Raw genomic sequence first — 22,411 nt, 5'->3', positions numbered from 1 at the left:
ATCTCGTGGGCAGCGGCGGCCAGACAATAACATCTTCTCTACCCCTTTGCTCTCAGCATAACACTCTCCCTTGCCCTTTGGAACCAAAACCTGGGATTAGGGCCGCTTCTGCCTGAAACACGGCTTCTGCCTGGGGCCAAAATACAAAAATATGATGATTTTCAGCATTGATGCTCTTCTACTGCAATTTCCCTCCCCAAGATGTCTTCAAACTCCAATCCGCAGCTTCGAATGCCGGGGTTCAATGTGGATTTGAACTGTGAGCCCAAGGTGAGAACTGGCCTTTTTTTTAATGAGGCACGCGCTAACTAGCCAGAGAAATATTTTTGGTATGAAAATCAAAGGGTTTCGGAATGCTCTAGATAAGGATCATCATGCATATGGCTGCATGTAGTATGTTTTACTTGTATGTCTGTGGATGATGTCTTGGGTTGACGTAGGTTCTCTAGTAACTTGGTTACTCGCCGAGAGATTCTCATGATGGGAGTCATGAATACCATCACCGATCAGCCCGAATGGGATCGAAAGGTGCAAAGTTCTCATCGTTGTTTTTTTCTTCTTATTTCTAACATGCTACAGGTCTTTGATGAGGATATCACGGCTGAATGGCGGGAGGAAATCGTCCAAAGCGGACAAGACGTGACTCCGAAGATGATGGATTGGATCATCAAAGAGCTTCAATGGAAAGCCGGCATTTTCAAAGAGAGAGGCCTTGTTCGTGTCTTTGATGTGGGTGTTGTTAAGTCCGATACCGCCGTGTCGAAAGAACTACAGCAGGCATTAAAAGAGTCCGTCAATCGTCTCGAGAACATTCCAGAGGACCAGAAAGACTATCACCCGGGATCTGACAACAAGGTGGTCAATCTAGTGAACCCCTCACTATTCCCAGTGGTATACGGCCAGACTCGTGTTCTCGCAAATAGTACCATCGGTCTCGATGACTGCGTAAGCAGCGTCGGACGGGGGGACTTGATCCCCGTTCCCTCTAGCGAGAACTGCTGTTTGCCTACCGAATACAATGACTTTCGATCTAATGTTGCGGAGATGAAGACTCCAGTCTTCAGCGAAAAGTTCCAATGGCTCCCATGTGACGTGGAATTCACTCATGACACCGGCTGCAGAATTGTCTCGTATATCAACAATGTCCATCCCGTTGACCATAAAGGGCTGTATGACGTGGTTGGGAAAATCATCGCCCGCATAATCCCACTCTGGGATCAGAGTTTGACAGAATTCTATAGCTACAGAATCAATTATCGGGATGTCAAGTACGGTAGACATACGAGGCCTATGCCGGTTTGGCCTGAGAGAGACAACAAAAACGCATATAAATATGTCGAGGAAGAAATCGAAGAATTCGACATCGAAAACGAGGCTGAAGAGTCATTCTGGGAACGCAGATGGCAGTGGGAAATAACCCGTCCTATCTTACTTCCTGAACCGGAAGAATTCGCTTTCCCTGGAGAATGGCGCAGGGTCAATCTGCGGAACCAATTCCCCGAAACGAAGCTGCAGGTCATTGTGAAGTTGGCCAATATCGAATTGACCACTAACAACCCCGAGTATGAAGGAGGCTCGTGGCACCTCGAGGGACAGCTAGTGAGTGATTCGTACCCCCCATTCAGCTCCTCGTTCAGCCCCCTCTATTCATTCCCACGTACTAATCCCAATCAGAACGAGCGTATCTGTGCCACCGCGATCTACTACTACGACAGCGAAAACATCACCGAGAGCACCCAAGGTTTCCGTCAACATGGAATGGACACCATGATAAATATGAGATTCCAATATGGACAGCACCAGTTTCTACAAGCGGTATACGGCTTTGGCGACGATGTCCAGGGCAGCGGCAGGACTAATGTGACACAAAACCTTGGCGGAGTGGTCTGCCAGGAAGGCCGACTCCTCACGTTTCCCAACACCGTCCAGCACCGAGTTTCCCCATTCTCGCTGGCCGACCGATCTAAGCCTGGCCATTGTAAGATCCTCACATTGTTCCTAGTGGATCCTCATCGGCGGGTTATCTCCTCTGCCAATGTGCCTCCGCAGAGGGAGGACTGGGGTGGCGAGAGGCAGCAGGTTGTGAATCAAGTGCTGTCAAAACTGCCGTTGGAATTGCAGAATATGGTTGAAAGCGACATCAACCACCCAATAACCATGGACGAGGCTAAGGCGCACAGGTTGGAGCTTATGAAAGAGCACGGGCGGAAATCGGAGATTCATAACTACAACTTTGAGATGGGCAACTTCTCCCTCAGATAGGGGAACTTAAAGACGAGTTCAATGGAAAGAATTATCAGAAAACAATAGAGAACGAATAGCATTGAATACTTTTTCCCACATAGTAGCTCCACACGAGAGAGGAGAGAAAGATCTATATAGAAATATCAAGCAGTAACAAACATCAATGTTGGCCCAATACCACGAACAGCCCATCTTGTTCAACAGGTTATATTATTGATTTCCCCGACGGGATATCCGGGTTAAATTGAGGATGATTCCGATGCTCTCATATTTATTTGCAGTCGGAAACGGCCTATCCATTTGTGCCTGAGTCGCGGTAGGAAGCCTTGGTCCACGCATCAGGGGATTGGTGGTATTGTAGTCATATATCCACAAACGGTTCGAGTTATCGGGGGCTGTTCCTGTGTAGAACTTCCAACGCATCCAAGGACCATTCAGGCGTTTTGCTCCACCCCCAGGAAGGACGACAACCGGTATCCAGTCCCAACTGGCTGCCATATATCGCTTCTCTTGCTCATCCCACATGTTGACTTCCAATTCTCTTACAAACATGGCTTCCTTGCTCCCATCGCCCAAGGTTACGGCTAGCACACCCAAGAGTCGAGGTACGGGGTACATAATGCCATTTGCTGGTAGATTGGTCCTTAGTCGTTCCACATCATTGTCATAAAGGACCATATAATCGGCCCCGGTATCATCCTTGAACTGGAATTCAAAGGGCCCAGGTGGTGGTTTACCGCCTGTCATAGGGATCCGAAGAGTAATTGATGTCTAAGAAAATGTTAGAATCAGCAATTTACATTGGAAAATTGCAAAGGCATACCTCGGCTGCCCACTTTCTGGACCCCGTTCCGCATTCGATCACAGCCTGTTGACTGCTAGGTCCAGGGCCATCAATCTGAATTATCCAAGTCAGCATACTTGTTCATCCATCCAATGATAAGGGATTGAGTAGCAGGACTTACACCCTCGACCCAAAACCCAGTCTCATTTCCCTTGTGCTTGTCATAGAGGTATTGGAATTCATTCCACCTGAAGGGCCTTGTGCGCAGAGCTGGGCTCCATTGTGCCAGTAGGTGACAAAGCCATGACACCAGTCCAAGACACCCGATCGGTAGGCAAGTATGACATTTTGATCGTTGCTGGCGATATTGTATTTGGCCTTGACGGCATTGCTCTGAATCCATTCCAGGATAGATTCCAGATTCTCTAGGCGTTGCACGACGGGCCAATTTAGCCCATTCTCCGCAGCCATCTTTTGACTAAATAGGGTTAAAAACATTAGCGATTGTCAATATATTCTATTGAGGTCTCATGACTGACTCGCGTTTTTTCTGCTCCACCAGGAGCTCTTCCAGTTTATGTTCATAGACATGAGGCATGATGTTCTCTTTAATCTGCTCGCGACATCTCGTGATTTGAGGCTACAGATCACTATACACCATAGGTTAATAGTTGTATTTCCCTATCAACTAGTTCGAGCTTACTCATTAATCAGATCGGGTTTAGGGGCCTTTTTCTTTTGCTTTTTCGCGGAGCCTGACTTTGCCTGCGAATCATCTGGTGCTGCACTTTGTCCTTTAATCGTATAGGAAGGTCACCTTCAAGCTGACCTCTAGCCGCTTCGTTGCGCCGTTCTTGCTGTTTTTCACTAAAGAAACCTTGAGGTTTTCGGGCTCGCCGGGGGGTTTTGTCCATCGCCCGGGTTGTCAGACATTTGAAATAGAAAGCAGTGAGCAGTGTTGTGAGATGGTTGGTATTTTCTAGAGATATGGAGGATGAAGCAAGAATCAGACAACCATGAGTACGAAGGATCTGTCGAGGTATTTTATATGGAATAGTTGGCTTTCATTGACGAGATTCGTTCGAGTTGCTTCTTCGGTTTTTCTTTATGCACTTTTCGATATGAAAGGATATGGAGTTGCAATTGGCGAATCCAACCCGAATCTCGATTCTTTGAAGATATAAAAAGCATTGCTATCGGACCGGACACTATCGCTTAAGACACACTTCGAAGCCAGAAACCCAGATGTTATGTATTGTCATCTCTAGTATAATATCGATGCCATCAGCCTTGTTTAATATGTTATACCACTCCAACTCCGGTCAATACAATTTTGGTTTTATTGCCTATCACTGGTATTGAAATCCACTGTGTAACTAATCTTAGACCACCGCAGACAATTGGCAAGCTAGAAATTATGCTCAATCCGTGTGGAAGACGCCATACGCAAAGTGAAGGACCGAACAAGTTCAAAAATAAACAAGAAAAACGGGAAAACAAGTGAAGGAAAACCAAAAAGATATGTAACGACGGCTGCATGGTTCGAACATGCGCCCGCGAACGGAATTGATTTCAAGCTGTTGGAATTGTTAGTGGTTGTTTTTTGTGGATTTGTTTTTATAAAGAGAAGCGCACTCAATCGCCTTAGACCACTCGGCCAAACCGCCATTTGAAAAAAATTGGCCAAAAATGGCATCGAGTACCAAAATCTAGATGTAAGCATAGTTGATATTCCCCGGGAGGGACTTTTTGATGTTGGAGTCATTGACATTGATGTGGATGAGGCTAGGATGTGCGGGCACAGCTTGGTATCCTTGCTTTCGCTGAAAATGTGAATTGATTCTCCTTGGGTACTGTTATCCTGGGTGAATAGGGCGGATAAAGGTGGTCAAGAGGTCCGTTAGTAGTCCACAGAGCCAGCTGCACAGAGTCATCATTGCTAAGGCAATTAAAGGGTTGAACTGTTTGTGGGGAGAAGGGCGAGGGATGATAATCGGATAAAGGCGATAAAGGCGATAAAGGTACTGACTCTGGAGCTCATAGCGACTTGGCTGCCTTAGGCCATAAAGGAAACACTCACATGGACCTAGGATCTTGAACATTCGAAGGTTAAACATGAAAGGAGTAAGTTGGCATATATGTTTTGTTTCATCGGGTCTCCACAAAATGCAAATGATATCTCCCGATAGGTAGACCTTGGGAGAGGACCCTGTCCTCTGGCACACATTCACACCAGGGGCATTAGGAGGAATTACCACCGCCTTGACCATCGTTCAACCCCAATCCTGAGTTTGGGACTTACACTGGTCCAGATATGTAAAAATCTTTCAGCTGCTCCTCAAACTTCGCCCACCGGCCCTTCCACTTACACGCGGAGGTCCAGTAATTCCCCTTCCCAACCTTCCCGAGGATAAAGAAACCATCCCCAGGCTTCACAGGGCCATGATTCTCTTGAACGTGTGAAGGCCTGCACGGCAGGCTGTCATCCCTTGGGCCCCGACGAGCCGGGGAAAAGTCTGAGTTGAACAAGCCAGCTTTCGACCAAATGGAGAACCCGACTTCGGCCATGCCACCCTCCCCAAATACAATAATAGGCAGATCGGTTCCAGAAGTGCGAACCATGGCGTAATACGCCTCGCGTTGAGCACGCGTGCCCTGTTCGTTAATGGCGTGCCGGACCTGCCGTGCGAGCCAGCTAAGCGGCTTGGAAGTTATGTCGCCCGCGGTAACAAGTACATTGGCCCAGCCGAAAGCGTTGCCAACATAGGGATGGTCGGTGGATGCAGGAAGGAGGTCACCTTCGAAAGGTTTGCGGACAAGACACTTACCTATACTACACTCGACAGTCACTATCATGATTTCCTATGGCGTTGCGCTGGTCTATTTTGTGAATGTGGTTAACTGTAGGTCTCTCGTATCTTGGGATTAAGCTATGTTCTGACTCAAATAGTAATGAACTATGGCTGGGGAAGGCACATGCGGAATGTTAGCTTGGAAGATCTTATGGAGTTCAATAAAGTGAGACTTCTTTGCATAATTTGGAGCATACTGGCTAACAAGAAGCAGCGCCTGCTCATCAATACCTTGACTTATTTGATATGTCCATGTATCACCAAGATGGCTATTCTGTCTGTTTTATATCAAATCAATCCTGCAAAGATATACCGCTACCTCTTCGTGGCTGTCGCAGTGGCGATCTTTGCATACTCTCTGACCTTATGCATCATCACCGGAGGACCGTGTAATCCTCTCCACGTCGGAACTACAGCGTGTCTAGAAAACGTCGCCCTATCCCAGGCAGTCCTAAACATTGCCTCTGATTTGGCTGTGATCGAAATCCCAATCCCGACGATCCATGGTCTCCATTTTTCAACGAAACAAAAAGTCACGGTCGGCTGCCTGTTGGCTCTGGGGTCTGGGTATGGTTTTCCCTCATCTCTTACATTATCATTCCCTCGTTTCTCCATGAATAATCCCCGCTAACCCCATCCCATAGCGTCATAATCTGCTCAATAGCACGCCTACCATACGCCTTGCTCCTCGGCAAAACCACCGACACAACCTATACCGAAGCCATCCTAAGAGTGTGGTCCCTCGTTGAGGTCAACCTCGGCATCATCTGCGCCTGCGCAATGCGGTTCAAGCGCCTGACCGCGATATATCTACCGCGGCCTTCGATATTCTCGTCGCGCTCGCACGGTATCGCGAAACGCACAGAGGACACACCCATAAACAAGTTACAGCCCAAAAATAGTGGAGGGCAGCACTCCTACCAGCTGCATAGCATCCAGGATGGAGACACCAATCCGTTTGCCGGCGCGAAAGATATCTCCGTCCACCGGTCGTTCAAGGTGGATGAAGAACGTACACACGTGTATCGCGGGGACAATGATAGCGCTGATAAAATTTTGGCTTGAGTATACACATGTCAAACAAATCAAATATTTTTTCACTTTTATACAATCGTCGGCGGTTCCATCAGATAAGGTCTACGATGTAGAATTTCACGGAGTACTCGTGGTCAGATGTCCCCCAATAGGGCCGTTAATTGAGACCAGCACGAGTTGAGTAAGATCATGCCTAGGTGGACAATAAATCAAATGAAAATTTCATCTGCTCCCCGCATCAAGGAATTCACCCCTTCCCCGTAGATATCCGGACCGAGGCAGACGACTCAATCACAGGTCCTGATGCCCCGCGTTACAAGATCCCAGCTCCTCGCACTCCATTCTTTTTTAGGGCTCTCCAACGCCTCGATCAGTCTTGATTGATTCGTTCAAAAAATTATAGAGTTCTGGCAACGTCTCCTGTTTGAGGGTTGTGTGTCGATCATGACTTCACGTATGCGGCTATACAAGACAAATTTGAACGGACACAGGTATATAAGAATCTATAGATCTCCCTATAGTCAACATTATCTCTTAAGGTGAAATTCAAAATCAAGTAAGAATGTCTACCCAAACCACAACCACCATCAAGCGCAATCCGGCAGATTCCATGGTATCTACCTGGCGCCATGACCGATCTCAATGGAACTCCTCGCACTGGATGATTGAGCTCCTTGGCTTGCATCTCATTGACTTTGACGCGGAAGTTCCAATCTTCTCCAAGAAAGATAAAATACCCGCCATACGAGAATGGACGGTCCACTTGTGGATTTTACTACACGCCGCGATCCCGCTCGCACTACACCACGCCTACACAACCTACACCGGCCAGAACATGCACCTAATCGGTGCCTTTGCGTTGTATTCTAGTGCGTTTAAGCTGAACGGCATCCACGAAATGCACATCATGCGCCGCCTAGGCCAAGTCTATGGCTTCTTGGATGGCGACAAGCATCCTCGGGATGAGATCCCGGATGTTGGCGTTAGCAAGGTGATACGGGAGCTTATATCCACCTCAACGCTGCGTATGGTGATGGCTGTATTTCTTACGTACCGACAGGGAGAGACACCGTCGTCACTGGAATGGAAGTGGCTTCCTTTGGAGATCGGCCTATACAGTATCACGGTCGACTTTTGGTTCTACTGGTATCACCGTATGATGCACTCGGTGGGCCCTTTGTGGAAGTTCCACCGTAGACACCACCTGACAAAACATCCCAATCCTTTGCTTTCAGCATACGCCGACCATGAGCAGGAATTTATGGATATTACGGGTATTCCGCTTCTTGCGTATACCACGTTGAAGATTATTGGGCTGCCTATGGGTTTTTACGGGTGGTGGATTTGCTTTCAATATATTGCGTTCTCAGAGTTTATCGGTCATAGTGGGCTTCGACTTCATGGTGGTGCACCCTCTACTGTGAATTGGCTGCTGGAAATGTTTGACGCTGAGTTGGTGATTGAAGACCATGATTTACATCACCGCTATGGATGGAGAAAGAGCCATAACTATGGCAAGCAGACTCGTCTTTGGGATAGGATTTTTGGCACTTGTCATGAGCGCATCGAAAGTGTGAAAGAGAATGTTGATTACACAAATCGTGTGACGATGCCTCTTCTGTGAAGTTTGAATATAGAAATGAGCTATGTTGATACGAGATATGACCACTGGTACATGAGATGCGAGTAAATAATGAATATGCATGAGCTCTAGGGCTCTGTTACCGATCAGCATCTACTATAAGAGTTCCATTTTTGAGCGCATTTGATCATCATCGTATTAGCATACTAAGATATTCAATGGAGAGGAACACCAAATATGAAATTATTGCAATATGTGTAGCAAGCTATCGTAGTTGAGTAAAAAGTGAACAACCCCATCTATTCATCCGCAGACAAGCCACTAAACTCATCAGAGCAAGGGCGTTCATCAGATCCCACAAAGAGTGCATTATCATCCCCATCACTCAGTTCCAACGGATTCTCAGGACCACTACCCTTGAACGCACCAGGGGACTCCTCAGCCTCAAAATAACAATCACCAAGATCCTCAAAATCATCCCTCGCCCCTCTATGCTCCAGCATCACCCTGATCCCATGCATAATGTCTTCAATACGCGTAGAGATATAGTCCAGCTCATCGTACATCTGGCGCGCCAACCAGGTCTCACACTTGCTCCCACTCTGGCTCCAGGTGCGCTGGTTGTACTGCGACACCACGCGCAAAGCCGAAGTGTATGGGGTGGGAACTTCTTCGTTGTGCTGCTCGGGCAGGTAGTCGGAGACTGGCTCGTGTGAAGTCTCCCTCTCGTCGGACTCGCAGTTGAATAGGTCCAACTCCAAATCCCGGGGGTGGATGAATTCAGAAGGCGGGAGGTCTGTGAGTTCAAATGGGTGCGTGGGCTTGGTAGAAGTAGCGTCCTTCGCGGCTTTCTGGTCCGATGACGGCTTGAGCGAGCGTTCAAGCCGAGTGGGCTCGGGAGATGTGGACTGTTGCATTCCACGCGATATGACAGACTTGCTCGCACCTTTGTCTCTCTTGCGCTCCTTGTTTGGCGAGCGCTTGTGCGAGCCCTTGGATGTCTTAGAGGTCTTAGAGGTCTTAGAGTGGATCGATCCGGGGGATATGGTCTCCATTGAGGAACTCATCCGCAGATGCTTGGCCCCAGATCGAACTTCTCTCTTGCGCTTTTTGGTCGCAGTGGTCGCAACCGAGTCAGAAGAGTTGACGTCGAAGAGATCCTAGGGCATATTTATGTCAGCATATTTGTTATCATCCATAGGCTGTGCCGCATATTTGATTGTAAGGGGTAGGGTATTCAATATAGATAGTCTTAAGGCTATTGAACTCTTGATGTAAGTGAGATAAGCCGCAAAATCAGACCTTCACCTGTTTACCATGGGTGGGATCTTTGAGGCGGGCTGAAGTCTGGACCTTTTCCTTTGGAATAGCCGGCATCATTTTGGTCAGATTGGTGATGAAAAAGAGATATTAAAGGTTTCTATTGGGCAAAGGGGATGATGGAAGATACAGATATGGAGAGGATGATGAATCGCTGTGCAGACAGAGTATTGACATCAATTTATAGCTGTGCATGGCTGAGAACGACAAATAAGAGCAACAAATAAGGTCAGGGGACATACGTTCATATCAAACTTGATATAGTTTACGGGTATCAGATGCATGTGCACTAATAAAGATGGCGAGGTATGAAGATGATGGTGATGGTTGATGTGACGTCGAATGTATAAAAGTTGATGACTATCTATAGATAGTTCTACATTAAACAAGCAAAATAAGTAGAAAGTAAGAGATCATTCTTGATCGAAGTTAGATGTGAATATAATAAAAAGCGGTATGTCCAGGAGAATAATGCGCAAAAACCAACAAAGAATAAGCTCCACAAGAAAGGCAGACGTGAAAAGTTAACCCAAGAGGGCTCATTATGTATTATCTAAGAAGACGTAGACAAGACATATACACCAGAAGAAGAACCCACAGCCGTAAACACCCAATAGCATTGTGCAGATATCATCAAAGCGATAACACCAGTGTCACAATGCTATCTCTTCATGATACCATTGACACACTCAACTGATTTACAGGAGGAGGGCAACGGCACCGAAGACGGCAGCCAGACCGGCACCAGCACCGGTAGCGGCGTTGATGGCACCGGCGTTGAAGGCGGGCTGGGAGGGGGTGGCAGCGCTGGAAGGAGCGCTGGGCACGCCAGTGGGGCCAGCGCTGGGGACCAGAGGGGTGGAGGTGGCGACGCTGGGGACGACGGGGATGAGGGGAACGCTGCTGGTGGCCACGGGGGTGGAGACCGCGGGGGTGGAAGAGCTAGGAATGTGTTAGATTGGAATTGATTGGTCATGCTGAATAGAGAGTAATTCTTACCAGGAGTTGCACTCAGTCACGGTGGAGCTCTGAATGGGACGAGTGACGGTGTAGGGACCGTGGGTCATGGTGATGTGGCCGGGCTGAGATGCTGTTAGTATGCGTGGCGAACTTGTTGGTAAGGTAAACATACGGTGGAGATGCTGTAGGTATGGCTTCCGTGCACAATGGAGGTGGCCTCAGGGCAGTAGGTGGTGTAATCGGTGACGGTCTCAGTGACAACACCGGCCATGGCACCAGCGGCACCGAGAGCGAGAGCGGCAATAGAGAAACGCATTGTGATAGAGTTGATAGAGATGATTGGAATTCCAAAAATGTTCAAAGATAAGGTTATATGTAAAAGAATGGCAGGGTTTAAAAGAATGTAATCGGTTGAAAACCGGGGATTTAGAGAATGTAAGCGTGGGTGAAGAGGGAGGGAAGAGAAGGGGGGAGTCAGGAGAGTTTATAACCAATCCTGTAGATTAAATTAGGATTTTAATTAAATGAGATTCAGGTACCCGTGCCACTAAGGGCCCCAGGGAAACACTTGTGGGAAAGGAAAAGGGGCAGAGACAATAGTGTGGCAATAAGAGACTGGGAAAAAAAATAAACAACAGTAGATTGGGGGAACTTGGGAAAAGGTACTTAACGCTATAGCCAAATTATTATGAAGACCAAAGTCACTTCCTCCCTAGCGTCCTCCTCACCTTAAGCGCACGCTCTCAGGAACCGGTTCAAGGTGCGTGGCCCGGGGGATCCTTTCCCATTTGGGAATGGTGGGCTGCTAGGGTTGGACCAATTTCTCTGGGCACTGGCGATTTGTAGTTCTAGGTGCTTTGATCGGCTTATTATGATATTGTGGAATTTTTATATCTTTTGTATCGTCCACCTAGGCATATTTTAAGGACTTTAAAAACTTCCTCTCTTAAACTATATTTTAATAAAGGTCTAACCTGGTTGGTTGAATATATATATACTCTCAAAAAAATCGTATAAAGAGTTGTCATCTCCACAATATGTTGTAAATGGCTTCTTGTTTTCCCTTTTAGACAAGACTAGACTGTTTTTTCATGGACTCTGTTATATATAATTTCCGGGAGAGATATAAAAAAGAAGACATCAAAATAAATACCCAAAATAGGCAATTGATGTTTTATATCCTCTGTTCTAGATGCCTTCTGAGTAACTATTTTTTTTTAATTCTCGAATTTATTATACATGGCACATGAAACTGTAGAAACTAAGAATTAGTTACTCTAAAATCAGATATCTTAATTACTTCCTCCAGGGCTGCCCAGGTGAAGAGATCGTGATTATGCAAGAATGATGGGGTACCCGGGGTACAAGACTCGTTGACCGCTTTATTAGCTATCTGAACTTTCTAACCTTGGAAGGTTGGAATAAAGTCCAATATGTTTTATCAGACTATTCTAGCCCAAAATGCATCTCCTAGATCTACCACTTGAGATTATCCACCTCATTTTCCAGTCCATACCCAACAAATGGGGTCTATACAGTCTCTCTGCCTTGCAAAACCCTCACTTCTCCAACTCCCCCCTGATCCAAGGACAGATGTTTTCTCCCTTGACTTGTGGTCTCTCAACTCTTTTGTCCAAGCATGCAAAGCGCTATATCTGCTCCTGAACCCCTCCCTTTATCAATGGGATGCCGAGTTTTACTCCAACCGTGCGCTGCTTTGGGCAGCGAAAAGTGGCAACATAGCAACTGCACGGCTCTCACTCAAAGCGAGGCTCCCGGAGAAAACATACCACAAAAGATGGGAGTACTTGTATGTAGCTACATTACGAAATCAACAAGCCATAGTGCGCCTGTTGCTGGAGCATGGCATTGATCCCAATCGGGTTGCCTACTGGGACACTGAGGCGAAAGCCTCCAGCGAAGCCTGGAATGACGACAGTATCAACCTGGTCGAGGAAGCCACGCGCGTGGGCTCTGAGCCAATTGTCAAATTATTACTTGATCATGGGGCGGTTACTGACCGTCTAACATTCAAGGCAATGCTGACTTACACAGTGAGGCGAGGGCACCTTGGTATCACCAAACTTCTTATGGAGAATGGATGTGGTCTTGGGTCGATCGACCTTGGTGAACAGCAGGATGCTCTATGCAAAGCAATCAAGGCAGGATCCACCAGTGTGGTTCGGTTCCTGCTTGAAAAAGGAGTTTTCCCCGAGATACAGCCCGAGATACAGCCCGAGATACAGCCCGTGATACGGCCGCCAGGTCGGTCATCCATGGCTCTCGCCGCTTGCCTACGCGATCCAGAGATAGCCAAGATGCTACTTGCCCATGGGGCGAATCCATTCCCCGAGGAACCGGCCGGCATCAATGTCCTCCCACTGGCAAATGCTTCCACTTTGGAAAACTATGCTGTGGCTCAGCTCCTCCGTGAATCCACCGATCTGCAGGAGATGATCAGATCGAGAGGCCGGAACCAAGAATTGCTTTTGTTGTCCGCTGCTGCCTGTGGATGGGACGACATGGTAGAACAAATCCTCGGCCAGAGCTGTCCAGTGGATACAATCGCAGCTATTCCGTACCCGTTCTTTTCAACCAAAAGTTCCGGCCTCTTCAGAGAGCGTCTCCCAGCTATATCGCTCGCAGCCGGTCGAGGTCACTATAGCACTGTGCAGCTACTGCTTTCTTATAACGCAAGCTACAACCCCCCGTCGAAATACGAAGAACCCTTCCCGCTTCTCCATGCAGTTGCATCAGGGCACCTGGATATTGTGGAGCTTCTCCTCAACCACGGCGCAGAGCCAAATGGTATAGGACGATGGCACTGCTGTCAAAAGGAGGTCGGTGACCTGCCGTGCATCTATTGGGCTGTAAAATACCCAGATATCTTCGGCCTCCTGCTTAATCGAGGTGCGGATCTATTGCTGCCAGCAGCAAAAGCCAGAATCAGAACCGAGCGGGATCCAGAGACCGATGCGATTACCGTAATCCATCATATGCCTGGGGGCACAGGACGAATGGTGACAGAACCCATAAGTACATTTGTCATTCAGAATGCCATCGAAACCGGTTGTACCGAAGCAGTCCAAATCCTCCTAGAGAGAGGCATACCATTGCCAACCATTGGCGCTGACCATTGGGATCGCAAGTCCTTCCTAGTAGCGGTAATGAACGGGGGTGAAGCAATGGCAAGACTTGTCTTGGACCATGGACTGAACGTTTCTCCAGGAGGCCGAGATGCCGAGGAAGCCATACATCTTGCTGTCCTTAGCGCACGTTTCCCAGTGTTTAAGCTCCTGCTGGACAGAGGATTGTTGAATTCTCCATCTGCTTCCCCAGGAGATCGAAACATATTAGGAATGGCGATACCCACGTCTCCAACGCCGAAGACAGATACAACTACCGGTGTAACTACTTCGGATCTGCCCCCAGAAGACGGCGCATACAGCGAACTGAGAAACTCACCTCTAGAAAAGTCGCCTCTTGATCATCTGATCAAGACTGGGGTTGCACCAGGTCCAGGCAATACGGACATTTTCGTTCAGTTTTTGTTGGAACAAGGTGCAGAACCCCTTGCAGGGTCTTCTGTCTTTCAGACTCCATTGGCAATAGCTACAGAACGAGGATATTACCATCTCGTTTGGCTTATGCTGAGAGTCATTGATAGACAGACTATCACGCAGAAGGAGCTCATACTTAAACTTGGCGCGCTTTTTATACCGGAAACACCAGATGTAACGGTCGGTAAACGACTTGCCGCATACTACGCTAAGCGGACTAGAAATCTCTACAGAAAGTGAGTTCGGGGTTGGGAACTAGATTGTATTCATGACTACTGTGTCGTTTTCCTAGGCTAGCATTGGCTATGAATCTTGTTTGAATGGATATGATGGCCAATTGTACCGTGAGTATGTATCAAGTTAAAGTTGATAATGGCAACGTGATGAGCAATGTAAGATGGGATACGAAATAGGGGTGAACAAGGTCAATACAGTTCTATTCTTGTCATAGTCCATACAACAAACATAGTGGATTGGCAATCCTTCAGTGCAATGATTATCGCCCTACGATAATAGTATATACACGGCTTATGTGTCATATATTCTTTGGATTGTGTATCAACACTATGCCTGATCCCTTGCTGAACAATGTAGTGGATCTCACTACATCGTGTATTGTGAGGGTGGCGTATAAGAGGGGAATGCGAGACAGGAACATGGAAGAGACCAAATCATTAAAACTAATAGTAGCGATTATATACTGTGAAGCTAATTGTACTCGAGAGTCACTCAGAGCATACGAGAATCGTATGTCCTCGTTGTACTTGAGTGTCGACAACCAGTGGAACTGTTGCCACGAAGGGGTTCATGGAGATGTGGATCTAACATAGTCGAATCCCTAGGTGAACCAACACAACAATTCCAATCGGATGTTACTGGCCCCTCAAAGGATGGTTAAGAGGCGTGGGACCTTTCAGCAGCGCCCGTCCAGCGCCAGCTAGACCGAAGTCCAGCCGTCACCGACGAGTGCTGACACAGATTAAAACGCCGTTTCTTCATCTTGGATTTAGTTGTGTGAAGAAGAAAAGGAGGGGAAAATTTTGCCGAGCGAAGATAAACCACCAGCTGGCGCACGGACCAGGCGGAGAGCTCGAACGGGAATAGTGCATTTTTCCCGCTTTCCGCGGGCAACGGAAAGGTGCCAGTGCTCGTCCGACTAGCATCAGTTGTTTAAAAGCCGTCGCTTTCCTATCGGGCTAAGTACATAATACCCTGCTTGAGAATTGACCTTCTTCAGCTTCATCATGTATTTGTCTCGCTGTGGTAGATCTGCTGCTCGCTTGCTCCCCCTTGGGAGCTCCCGGGCAGCCGTTGTCTCCGCTCGCGCCTCTATCGTGCCCAGATTGGCCCAATCGCGGGGAGTAGCGTCGTCCACTCGCGATACGCAGCACAAGGTTGGTGGCCGGAATCGATTCAATGGCAAGCGAAATATGCAGACTGACCATTTGATAGCTGCTCGCGGCCTCTCTGGAGGAGTCCGACCCCGCCGTTTATAGCATTCTGCAGAAGGTGCGTCATTGCTGATAGAGAGCTCACCAATTGACCGACCAGCTGCTAAAACCATTCCAGGAGAAAAAACGTCAAAAGCACTTCATTAACCTGATCCCCTCCGAGAATTTCACATCGCAAGCTGTTCTCGATGCCCTAGGCAGTGTTATGCAAAGTATGTACTCCTGGTGACCGCCTCTACTTGTCCGACAGACCATTCTAACCGCAACTCAGACAAATATTCCGAGGGATACCCCGGTGCTCGTTACTATGGAGGAAACGAACACATTGATGCCTCCGAGCGGTTGTGCCAGCAGCGTGCCCTGGAGACCTTCCGCCTGAACCCGGAGGAATGGGGAGTGAACGTTCAACGTATGATACAGTCGACGTGGTTCAATGTTATATGCGAAGGCTAACTCACCCCAGCTCTGTCCGGTTCACCCGCTAATCTCATGGCCTACTCCGCCCTCCTCAACACCCACGACCGCCTCATGGGCTTGGACCTTCCCCACGGTGGCCACCTGTCCCACGGTTATCAGACCCCTACCAAGAAGATTTCCGCCATCTCCAAATACTTCGAAACCTTCCCCTACCGCCTCGATGAGTCGACTGGTCTGATCGATTACGATGCATTGGAGAAGTCCGCCACCCTATACCGGCCCAAGCTGATTATCGCGGGTACCTCGGCCTACAGCCGTCTGATTGACTACCCCCGCATGCGCGCGATCGCCGACTCCGTGGGCGCCTACTTGCTGTCCGATATGGCCCACATTTCGGGTCTTGTGGCTGCCGACGTGCTCCCCTCTCCCTTCCCCTACTCAGATGTCGTGACCACTACCACCCACAAGTCTCTGCGTGGCCCGCGTGGCGCTATGATCTTCTACCGCAAGGGTGTGCGCAGCACTGATAAGAAGGGCAACCCTGTCATGTACGATCTCGAGAACCCCATCAACGCATCCGTCTTCCCCGGCCACCAGGGTGGCCCCCACAACCACACTATCACCGCGCTGGCCGTGGCCCTCAAGCAGGCTCAGACGCCCGACTTCGAGGCCTACCAGAAGACAGTACTTCTCAACGCCTCTGCTCTAGCCGAGCGCCTAGGTGCTTCCACCAGCAACGGTGGACTCGGCTACAACATCGTGTCCGGTGGCACCGATAACCACCTGGTGCTAGTGGACCTAAAGAACCGTGGCGTGGACGGTGCTCGCGTTGAGCGCGTTCTCGAGCTGTGCGGTGTCGCTAGTAACAAGAACACTGTGCCCGGTGACAAGTCCGCCCTCAAGCCCGGCGGTCTGCGTCTGGGAACCCCGGCCATGACCTCCCGTGGCTTCCAGCCCGAGGACTTCACCCGCGTCGCCGATATCGTCGATCGTGCGGTCACCATCACCCAGAAGCTGGACAAGGCTGCCCGTGAGTCGGCTCAGTCCCGCGGTGTCAAGAACCCTAATACTGTCAGGGCCTTCTTGGAGTATGTGGGTGAGGGTGAGGAGATCTCGGAGATTATTGTGCTCCGCCAAGAGGTCGAGGACTGGGTTGGTACCTTCAGCTTGCCGTGGGCTGAGGACCAGTAGATGTTTTCTTTTTTTGATTCCCTCTGTATATTTCCTTGCATGATTTCGAAAACGAATATGATTGAAAGACTTTTTTTAAATTTTTTTTATTTAAGACCTAGAAACGAGCAAGTTCAAAAATAAACTTGCCTGATAAATATGCTAGAATATACCAAGTTCCAAAGGATAATAAAAAGGCGGATTTTACTCCGCAAAGTCTAATTCGGGACGGAAACCGGGGACCGATCCATGGATGTCATCATCTTTCCCCGAGATCGGCTTGTCAGATTAAATTTTTGTACTGCGAGGTACGACATACTGCTCTCTTCATTTAAAGCAAGGCTATTCCACCTACAATCATGAAAGTCAGCCAGGTACGAACACAGAAATACGAAGAAGACGTGAAACAGAACACTAACCCACCATCAGCTCTACGTCTACCCGATTAAATCCCTCCGACCAACAACAATCACAGAGGGAATCCTAACCACACGCGGCTTTCAATATGACCGCCACTTCATGCTCCTCAAAGTCATCCCAGCCGAGGATGGCTCCGGCACCACGACCTTGAAGAACATGCATGTCCCGCACTTCCCAGAGATGGCCCTCTTCCACACCGACATCGAGTATCCGCAGACAGAAAAGGACGGCGGGAAATTAAATATCACATACCACCCTCCTCTGTCAGACGCAGCTCCCAAACCCCGCGAAACCAATCGACTGGAAATCCCACTCCAGCCCAACACAAAAAGCCTCAGCCCTCTCAAAATTGTAATGCACAAGAGCCCGACAACAGGATACAACATGGGCACAGAGTACAACGACTGGTTCAGCGCCTGCTTCGGGTACCCCGTAGTCCTAGCCTACCTTGGACCGCACTCAAGAGAGGTGCTTGGCACACTTGCGCCGGCAAAGCGAGACAAAAAGACCGCATTGCGCACAATACGCGAAAGTCTAACAAGATCCAACAGGAAATGGGAGCGGGTCCTCCCGATTCTCATTATAGCATCCGCGATCAACATACTCCTTCAGGGTGGTACTCTCGTCCGCGACGGGATAACTCCCCAAACAGCTCGCAGTCTCACGCCCACGCTCCTTTTCACTGTTAGTGCGGCGGTGCTATATTACTTTTACATACTGTACGCACAGCACGAGGACCGCATTACCTTTGCAGACTGTGCGCCTTATTTGGTTATCTCTGAGACATCCGTTGATAATGTCTCAGCGCGGCTGCCGGACGGGGAAAACATGGACCGCACGAAGTTCCGGCCTAATATTGTTGTTTCGGGGGCTGGGGAGGCTTTCGAAGAGGACTTTTGGGGTGCTCTGACTGTGGGCGCTGGATTAGGGCGTGGGTCGAGTAGGCTGTTGTTGACGGGAAATTGCGTACGCTGTCAGAGCCTTAATGTCGATTACGAGACTGGGAAGATGGGGACTGGTGAGTCTGGTGCTGTGCTTAAGAAGTTGATGAAGGATCGCAGGGTGGATTCAGGGGCGAAGTTTAGTCCTGTCTTTGGTAGGTATGCTTTCTTGGAGCCGAAGGGTGAGGGGATTAGTCTGAGGGTTGGGGATGAGGTTGCGGTTGCTGAGAAAGGAACTAGGAGGTCTATTTTTGGTGAGTGTTTCTTCTTTTTTTTCCTGCAGGATTTTGGAAGCGAATACTAATTTTGTTCTTTAGATTGGCCTGGCATGACGAATTGAACATCGATATGGACATCTCGGTATTGTGTACATAGATATCGGGGGAATTGACGTCATGTTGGAGGTTTGAATTACAATAGACAGCTTTCGGGCAGAATTTTCATCCTAGAACAATTGTAACTGGTTTGCTAGTCTTAATAATGAGAGAGTACTGACTACTCTTCTTATATTTCTATGCATCAAACTATGTAGATCGTACAACATAGCTGAAACCCGAGTGAGAAGCGTAAGAAAGCATTTTCATTGGCGAATAACTACTCAGCCACAGTTACGTCATAAACAGACACCGCCACTAATTGCCCCAGGTAGTCACCTGACTTTCTTGAACCATGGAAAAGCAAACTGAAAGTGGACTTGGATTCGGTTTCTAAGAATAACTTGCAATACCTAGGTAACCTTGAAGTCCAGTTTCGTTCTTCCCGATTTTATTCAGTGACTCGTTCGACTCATCTTATACATTTGCGTTGTGGTCAAGCCAGAGTCCAGCCTTACCGAACTATTCAGGGACTGTGGCTCAAGCCCCTCCAATCATCACTCATACGCCGCTGCCTATTTGGAGTCCACACTAAACTGCGACTCTCACGTTGAACTGTCACGCACCCAGCCAGAGCTGCATTCGACTTGTGTTTCACCTGTGTGACGCTTCTACCTCTTTCCAAGACCTGATCGGTCAGGCGCCAATTATCCCGCGATCCGGTGCATAAGGCATCGCTGAGCCCCGCCGCGGGTAAGCTGCCGCAGCAGAAAAAAAAAGAGCGATCGTAATCGTTCCAAAACATAACTGTTACAGTCGCCATGGATCCAGCCAATCTGCGCCGCAAGGACACCACCAAGGGTCCTCCGCTGCGGATTCTGTCGCTAGGTCAGTATTATCTCTCTTCCCGGCGTATATCAGACTCAGCTGACCTGAACAGATGGCGGTGGTGTTCGTGGCTACTCCATGCTTATTCTCCTCCAGGAACTCATGTACCGAACTTATGTTGAATGCGAAGGCAAGCCTCCGCGTCGAGACCAGATTCCCAAACCCTGCGATCACTTCGACTTGATCGCCGGTACCGGCACCGGCGGCTTGATCGCCCTGATGCTCGGTCGCCTCCGCCTGGACCTCGAGACTTGCAAAGAAGTATACGTGCGCATGACTCGCAAAGTATTTGAGACCGATAAGACCATCGCTGGTATTCCCTACCGCTCGACTTTGTTTAAGGCCTCGAAGCTCGAGGAGGCGATCCGGGAATGTGTGCGGGAACATACAGTGTTCGAGGCGGAGGGAAATGACACGGGGAATGCCCCCAATCGTGATTCTATGGCTTCTATGGCAAGCTTGCCATACAGCCCAGCCTCTATTCCGCAACGCTCTATTAGTCGGGGCAGTTTCAGCACCGCTGCTGCTTCACATCCAATGTCCCCGACAAGCCAAAGAGGCTCCGTTTTTCTTAATGGGTTGCGTTGGGGTAATCCAGACGCACTGCTTTATGATAACCGAGAAAATCGGACGAAAACGTGAGTTCTACCATGCGAAAATATGGGTTGCTGGTACTGATATGAAATATAGTGCGGTTACTGCTATGTACAAGGGCACCCCACGCAAAGGATCGGCTGTCCTTCTACGGTCCTACGACTCCCGCCGAGAACCTCCTCCAGAATTCGACTGCACTGTCTGGCAAGCAGGACGTGCGACATCTGCGACGGGGCTTGCTTTCAAGCCCATCCAGATTGGTCAACACCATTTTATTGATGAAGGTCATGGTACATTCAACCCCGCGCCGCTGATCCTTGATGAGGCTGTTGTGAATGAGTGGCCAGGTCGGGACGTTGGGGTCTTTATCAGTGTGGGAACTGGAAAGCGCCCAGCTGGTACCAATAACCGACAACATGAATGGTGGGAGGATTTCTTCGGTGACTCGTTGGGCACATTTGCTGAAGCGCGGCGTCGACTGATGACGAAGATTGAGGGCTGCGAGGATATCCACAATGATATGCTTCGAGACCGTCTTGCTAAACGTAATGTCAGCAAAGACAATTATTTCCGCCTCAACGTCGAGGTCGGCGTTGGCGAGTTTGGTATGAACGAATGGAACCGGCTAGCCGATATCAGCACCAACACACGGCAGTATCTCGCCAGACCTGAAGTCAAGAAGATGATTCTAGAAGCAGGTGTGAGATTTGCTAAGATCGATCGCATGAACCGCCGTCTGGCGAGCCACGCTGCAGCTGGTGGGGATCGCGACGACCTCTCTTTTGATCTTGAGAATGAAGAGCTTTCGCTTTCTCCTCCCGTCCAATCACATGTTCCACCCCCTGCGCACTTCGCTGTCGAACTACCTGCGGAATTACCTGCGGGGTATGACTTTGCACACCACCCTCCACCTTCACAAGCACCGCCACCTATTCCAACCGTAGTGACTACATCGCCAACGGAGGACACGCTCCCGGTTCACCCAACACCTCAGGATAGCATATCTATTTCCTCACCTCGGCAATCTGGCAGTGATTATCGTCGAAGCCACGAGCTTGCAAGCCGACCAAGCTCGCAACAACAGAGCTCGCCCTCCCGCAGTGATGAGTATTTTGCAACCTTAAATGGTATGGCACCACCAGTGCCACCCAAGACGCCCATCCCATACCCAGCTCAAGAAGACGACGGTGGGGTGGCTATGCCCGCACCGCTATTCTCCCAAGCACCATCCTCTACCTCCAACACGAAAGTCCGACCTCCTTACCCAGTTGATGAGCCGCCACCAACGGTGAACCGGCAACGCAAGCCTAGCTACCATGTGCGGTGATCCCTTCTCACGTGCTTGCATCTCAAGACTTTTTTTTCTTTTCGTTTTTACATGTGCATTACGTTATTTTTGTGTCTTTCCTGCTGAATACCCCTCTGTTGAGACGGTTGATTAAGGCTGAGGGGGCGTCTTGGGCGCATGCAATCCTATTTATGGTTTTTTTATCTTAGTTGAACCCCTACGAAAGATGGCCAGTGCTGGCCTCGATTGGGGCGTAATGAATGACGACATTTATGAGACTTGAAATGTGGGAATTGATGGTCTGTATAGTAATTATGTGAGGAAAAAAAAAAACAAGCATGGCACTTTCATCTACAAATATGCATGTACAATGTAGTTAGGGGCAAGTAAATTGCCCTGATCTTAATATTATAAGGGCAGATTCACCACATAAACCAAGCAATATAGGCCGATGCCAAAAAGGTCCAGGTACCTGCGGATCGTAGTCTTAATTTGTCTAAACCTTGGAACTCGCCGCCACGAGTACCAGCACCTCCTTTCCCCACATAGCCCAGCCTCTTGTCTTAGGTACATCTCGATTCCCCCTTCCCC

At 48.8% G+C, this 22,411-nt stretch overlaps 11 protein-coding genes across 11 annotated transcripts; 7 read left to right on the top strand and 4 right to left on the bottom strand.

Moving 5' to 3' along the window:
- Positions 1-64: 64 nt before the first annotated feature.
- On the top strand, positions 65-2,290 carry N7471_012123 (DUF4246 domain-containing protein). Its single transcript, XM_057284842.1, has 5 exons — positions 65-270; positions 317-393; positions 450-528; positions 580-1,599; positions 1,675-2,290. Exons 1-5 carry the CDS (start codon positions 202-204, stop codon positions 2,260-2,262), a joined length of 1,833 nt encoding a protein of 610 aa, XP_057131108.1. The 5' UTR covers positions 65-201; the 3' UTR covers positions 2,263-2,290.
- A 164-nt stretch (positions 2,291-2,454) lies between these two features.
- On the bottom strand, positions 2,455-3,626 carry N7471_012122 (uncharacterized protein; the record flags this gene model as incomplete). The annotated part of the gene is made up of 5 exons (XM_057284841.1): positions 2,455-3,015; positions 3,068-3,142; positions 3,210-3,298; positions 3,352-3,506; positions 3,568-3,626. The coding sequence occupies 5 exons, from the start codon at positions 3,624-3,626 to the stop codon at positions 2,455-2,457; spliced, it is 939 nt and encodes a 312-aa protein (XP_057131107.1).
- Positions 3,627-5,326: 1,700 nt separating this feature from the next.
- N7471_012121 (Transferase) lies at positions 5,327-5,884 on the bottom strand (the record flags this gene model as incomplete). The annotated part of the gene is made up of 1 exon (XM_057284840.1): positions 5,327-5,884. The coding sequence occupies one exon, from the start codon at positions 5,882-5,884 to the stop codon at positions 5,327-5,329; it is 558 nt and encodes a 185-aa protein (XP_057131106.1).
- N7471_012120 (uncharacterized protein) lies at positions 5,883-6,945 on the top strand (the record flags this gene model as incomplete). Its single annotated transcript, XM_057284839.1, has 4 exons — positions 5,883-5,931; positions 5,979-6,046; positions 6,095-6,447; positions 6,525-6,945. 4 exons carry the CDS (start codon positions 5,883-5,885, stop codon positions 6,943-6,945), a joined length of 891 nt encoding a protein of 296 aa, XP_057131105.1.
- A 532-nt stretch (positions 6,946-7,477) lies between these two features.
- On the top strand, positions 7,478-8,539 carry N7471_012119 (sterol desaturase family protein; the record flags this gene model as incomplete). Its single annotated transcript, XM_057284838.1, has 1 exon — positions 7,478-8,539. One exon carries the CDS (start codon positions 7,478-7,480, stop codon positions 8,537-8,539), a length of 1,062 nt encoding a protein of 353 aa, XP_057131104.1.
- A 257-nt stretch (positions 8,540-8,796) lies between these two features.
- On the bottom strand, positions 8,797-9,877 carry N7471_012118 (uncharacterized protein; the record flags this gene model as incomplete). Its single annotated transcript, XM_057284837.1, has 2 exons — positions 8,797-9,657; positions 9,800-9,877. 2 exons carry the CDS (start codon positions 9,875-9,877, stop codon positions 8,797-8,799), a joined length of 939 nt encoding a protein of 312 aa, XP_057131103.1.
- Positions 9,878-10,515: 638 nt separating this feature from the next.
- Positions 10,516-11,093, bottom strand: N7471_012117 (putative GPI anchored protein; the record flags this gene model as incomplete). Its single annotated transcript, XM_057284836.1, has 3 exons — positions 10,516-10,759; positions 10,817-10,899; positions 10,950-11,093. 3 exons carry the CDS (start codon positions 11,091-11,093, stop codon positions 10,516-10,518), a joined length of 471 nt encoding a protein of 156 aa, XP_057131102.1.
- Positions 11,094-12,300: 1,207 nt separating this feature from the next.
- On the top strand, positions 12,301-14,577 carry N7471_012116 (ankyrin repeat domain-containing protein; the record flags this gene model as incomplete). The annotated part of the gene is made up of 1 exon (XM_057284835.1): positions 12,301-14,577. One exon carries the CDS (start codon positions 12,301-12,303, stop codon positions 14,575-14,577), a length of 2,277 nt encoding a protein of 758 aa, XP_057131101.1.
- A 1,004-nt stretch (positions 14,578-15,581) lies between these two features.
- On the top strand, positions 15,582-17,396 carry N7471_012115 (serine hydroxymethyltransferase; the record flags this gene model as incomplete). Its single annotated transcript, XM_057284834.1, has 5 exons — positions 15,582-15,731; positions 15,790-15,846; positions 15,907-16,000; positions 16,060-16,197; positions 16,252-17,396. The coding sequence occupies 5 exons, from the start codon at positions 15,582-15,584 to the stop codon at positions 17,394-17,396; spliced, it is 1,584 nt and encodes a 527-aa protein (XP_057131100.1).
- Positions 17,397-17,734: 338 nt separating this feature from the next.
- N7471_012114 (MOSC domain protein) lies at positions 17,735-19,076 on the top strand (the record flags this gene model as incomplete). Its single annotated transcript, XM_057284833.1, has 3 exons — positions 17,735-17,749; positions 17,805-18,990; positions 19,054-19,076. The coding sequence occupies 3 exons, from the start codon at positions 17,735-17,737 to the stop codon at positions 19,074-19,076; spliced, it is 1,224 nt and encodes a 407-aa protein (XP_057131099.1).
- Positions 19,077-19,871: 795 nt separating this feature from the next.
- Positions 19,872-21,859, top strand: N7471_012113 (putative Patatin-like serine hydrolase; the record flags this gene model as incomplete). The annotated part of the gene is made up of 3 exons (XM_057284832.1): positions 19,872-19,938; positions 19,991-20,576; positions 20,629-21,859. The coding sequence occupies 3 exons, from the start codon at positions 19,872-19,874 to the stop codon at positions 21,857-21,859; spliced, it is 1,884 nt and encodes a 627-aa protein (XP_057131098.1).
- Between the last annotated feature and the right edge of the window lie 552 nt (positions 21,860-22,411).

Source organism: Penicillium samsonianum (genome assembly GCF_028829775.1).
Source record: "Penicillium samsonianum strain IBT 33392 chromosome Unknown utg000007l_segment0_segment0, whole genome shotgun sequence".
NCBI classification, from domain to species: Eukaryota; Fungi; Ascomycota; class Eurotiomycetes; order Eurotiales; family Aspergillaceae; genus Penicillium; species Penicillium samsonianum.
This window is presented reverse-complemented; position numbering and strand designations above follow the sequence as displayed.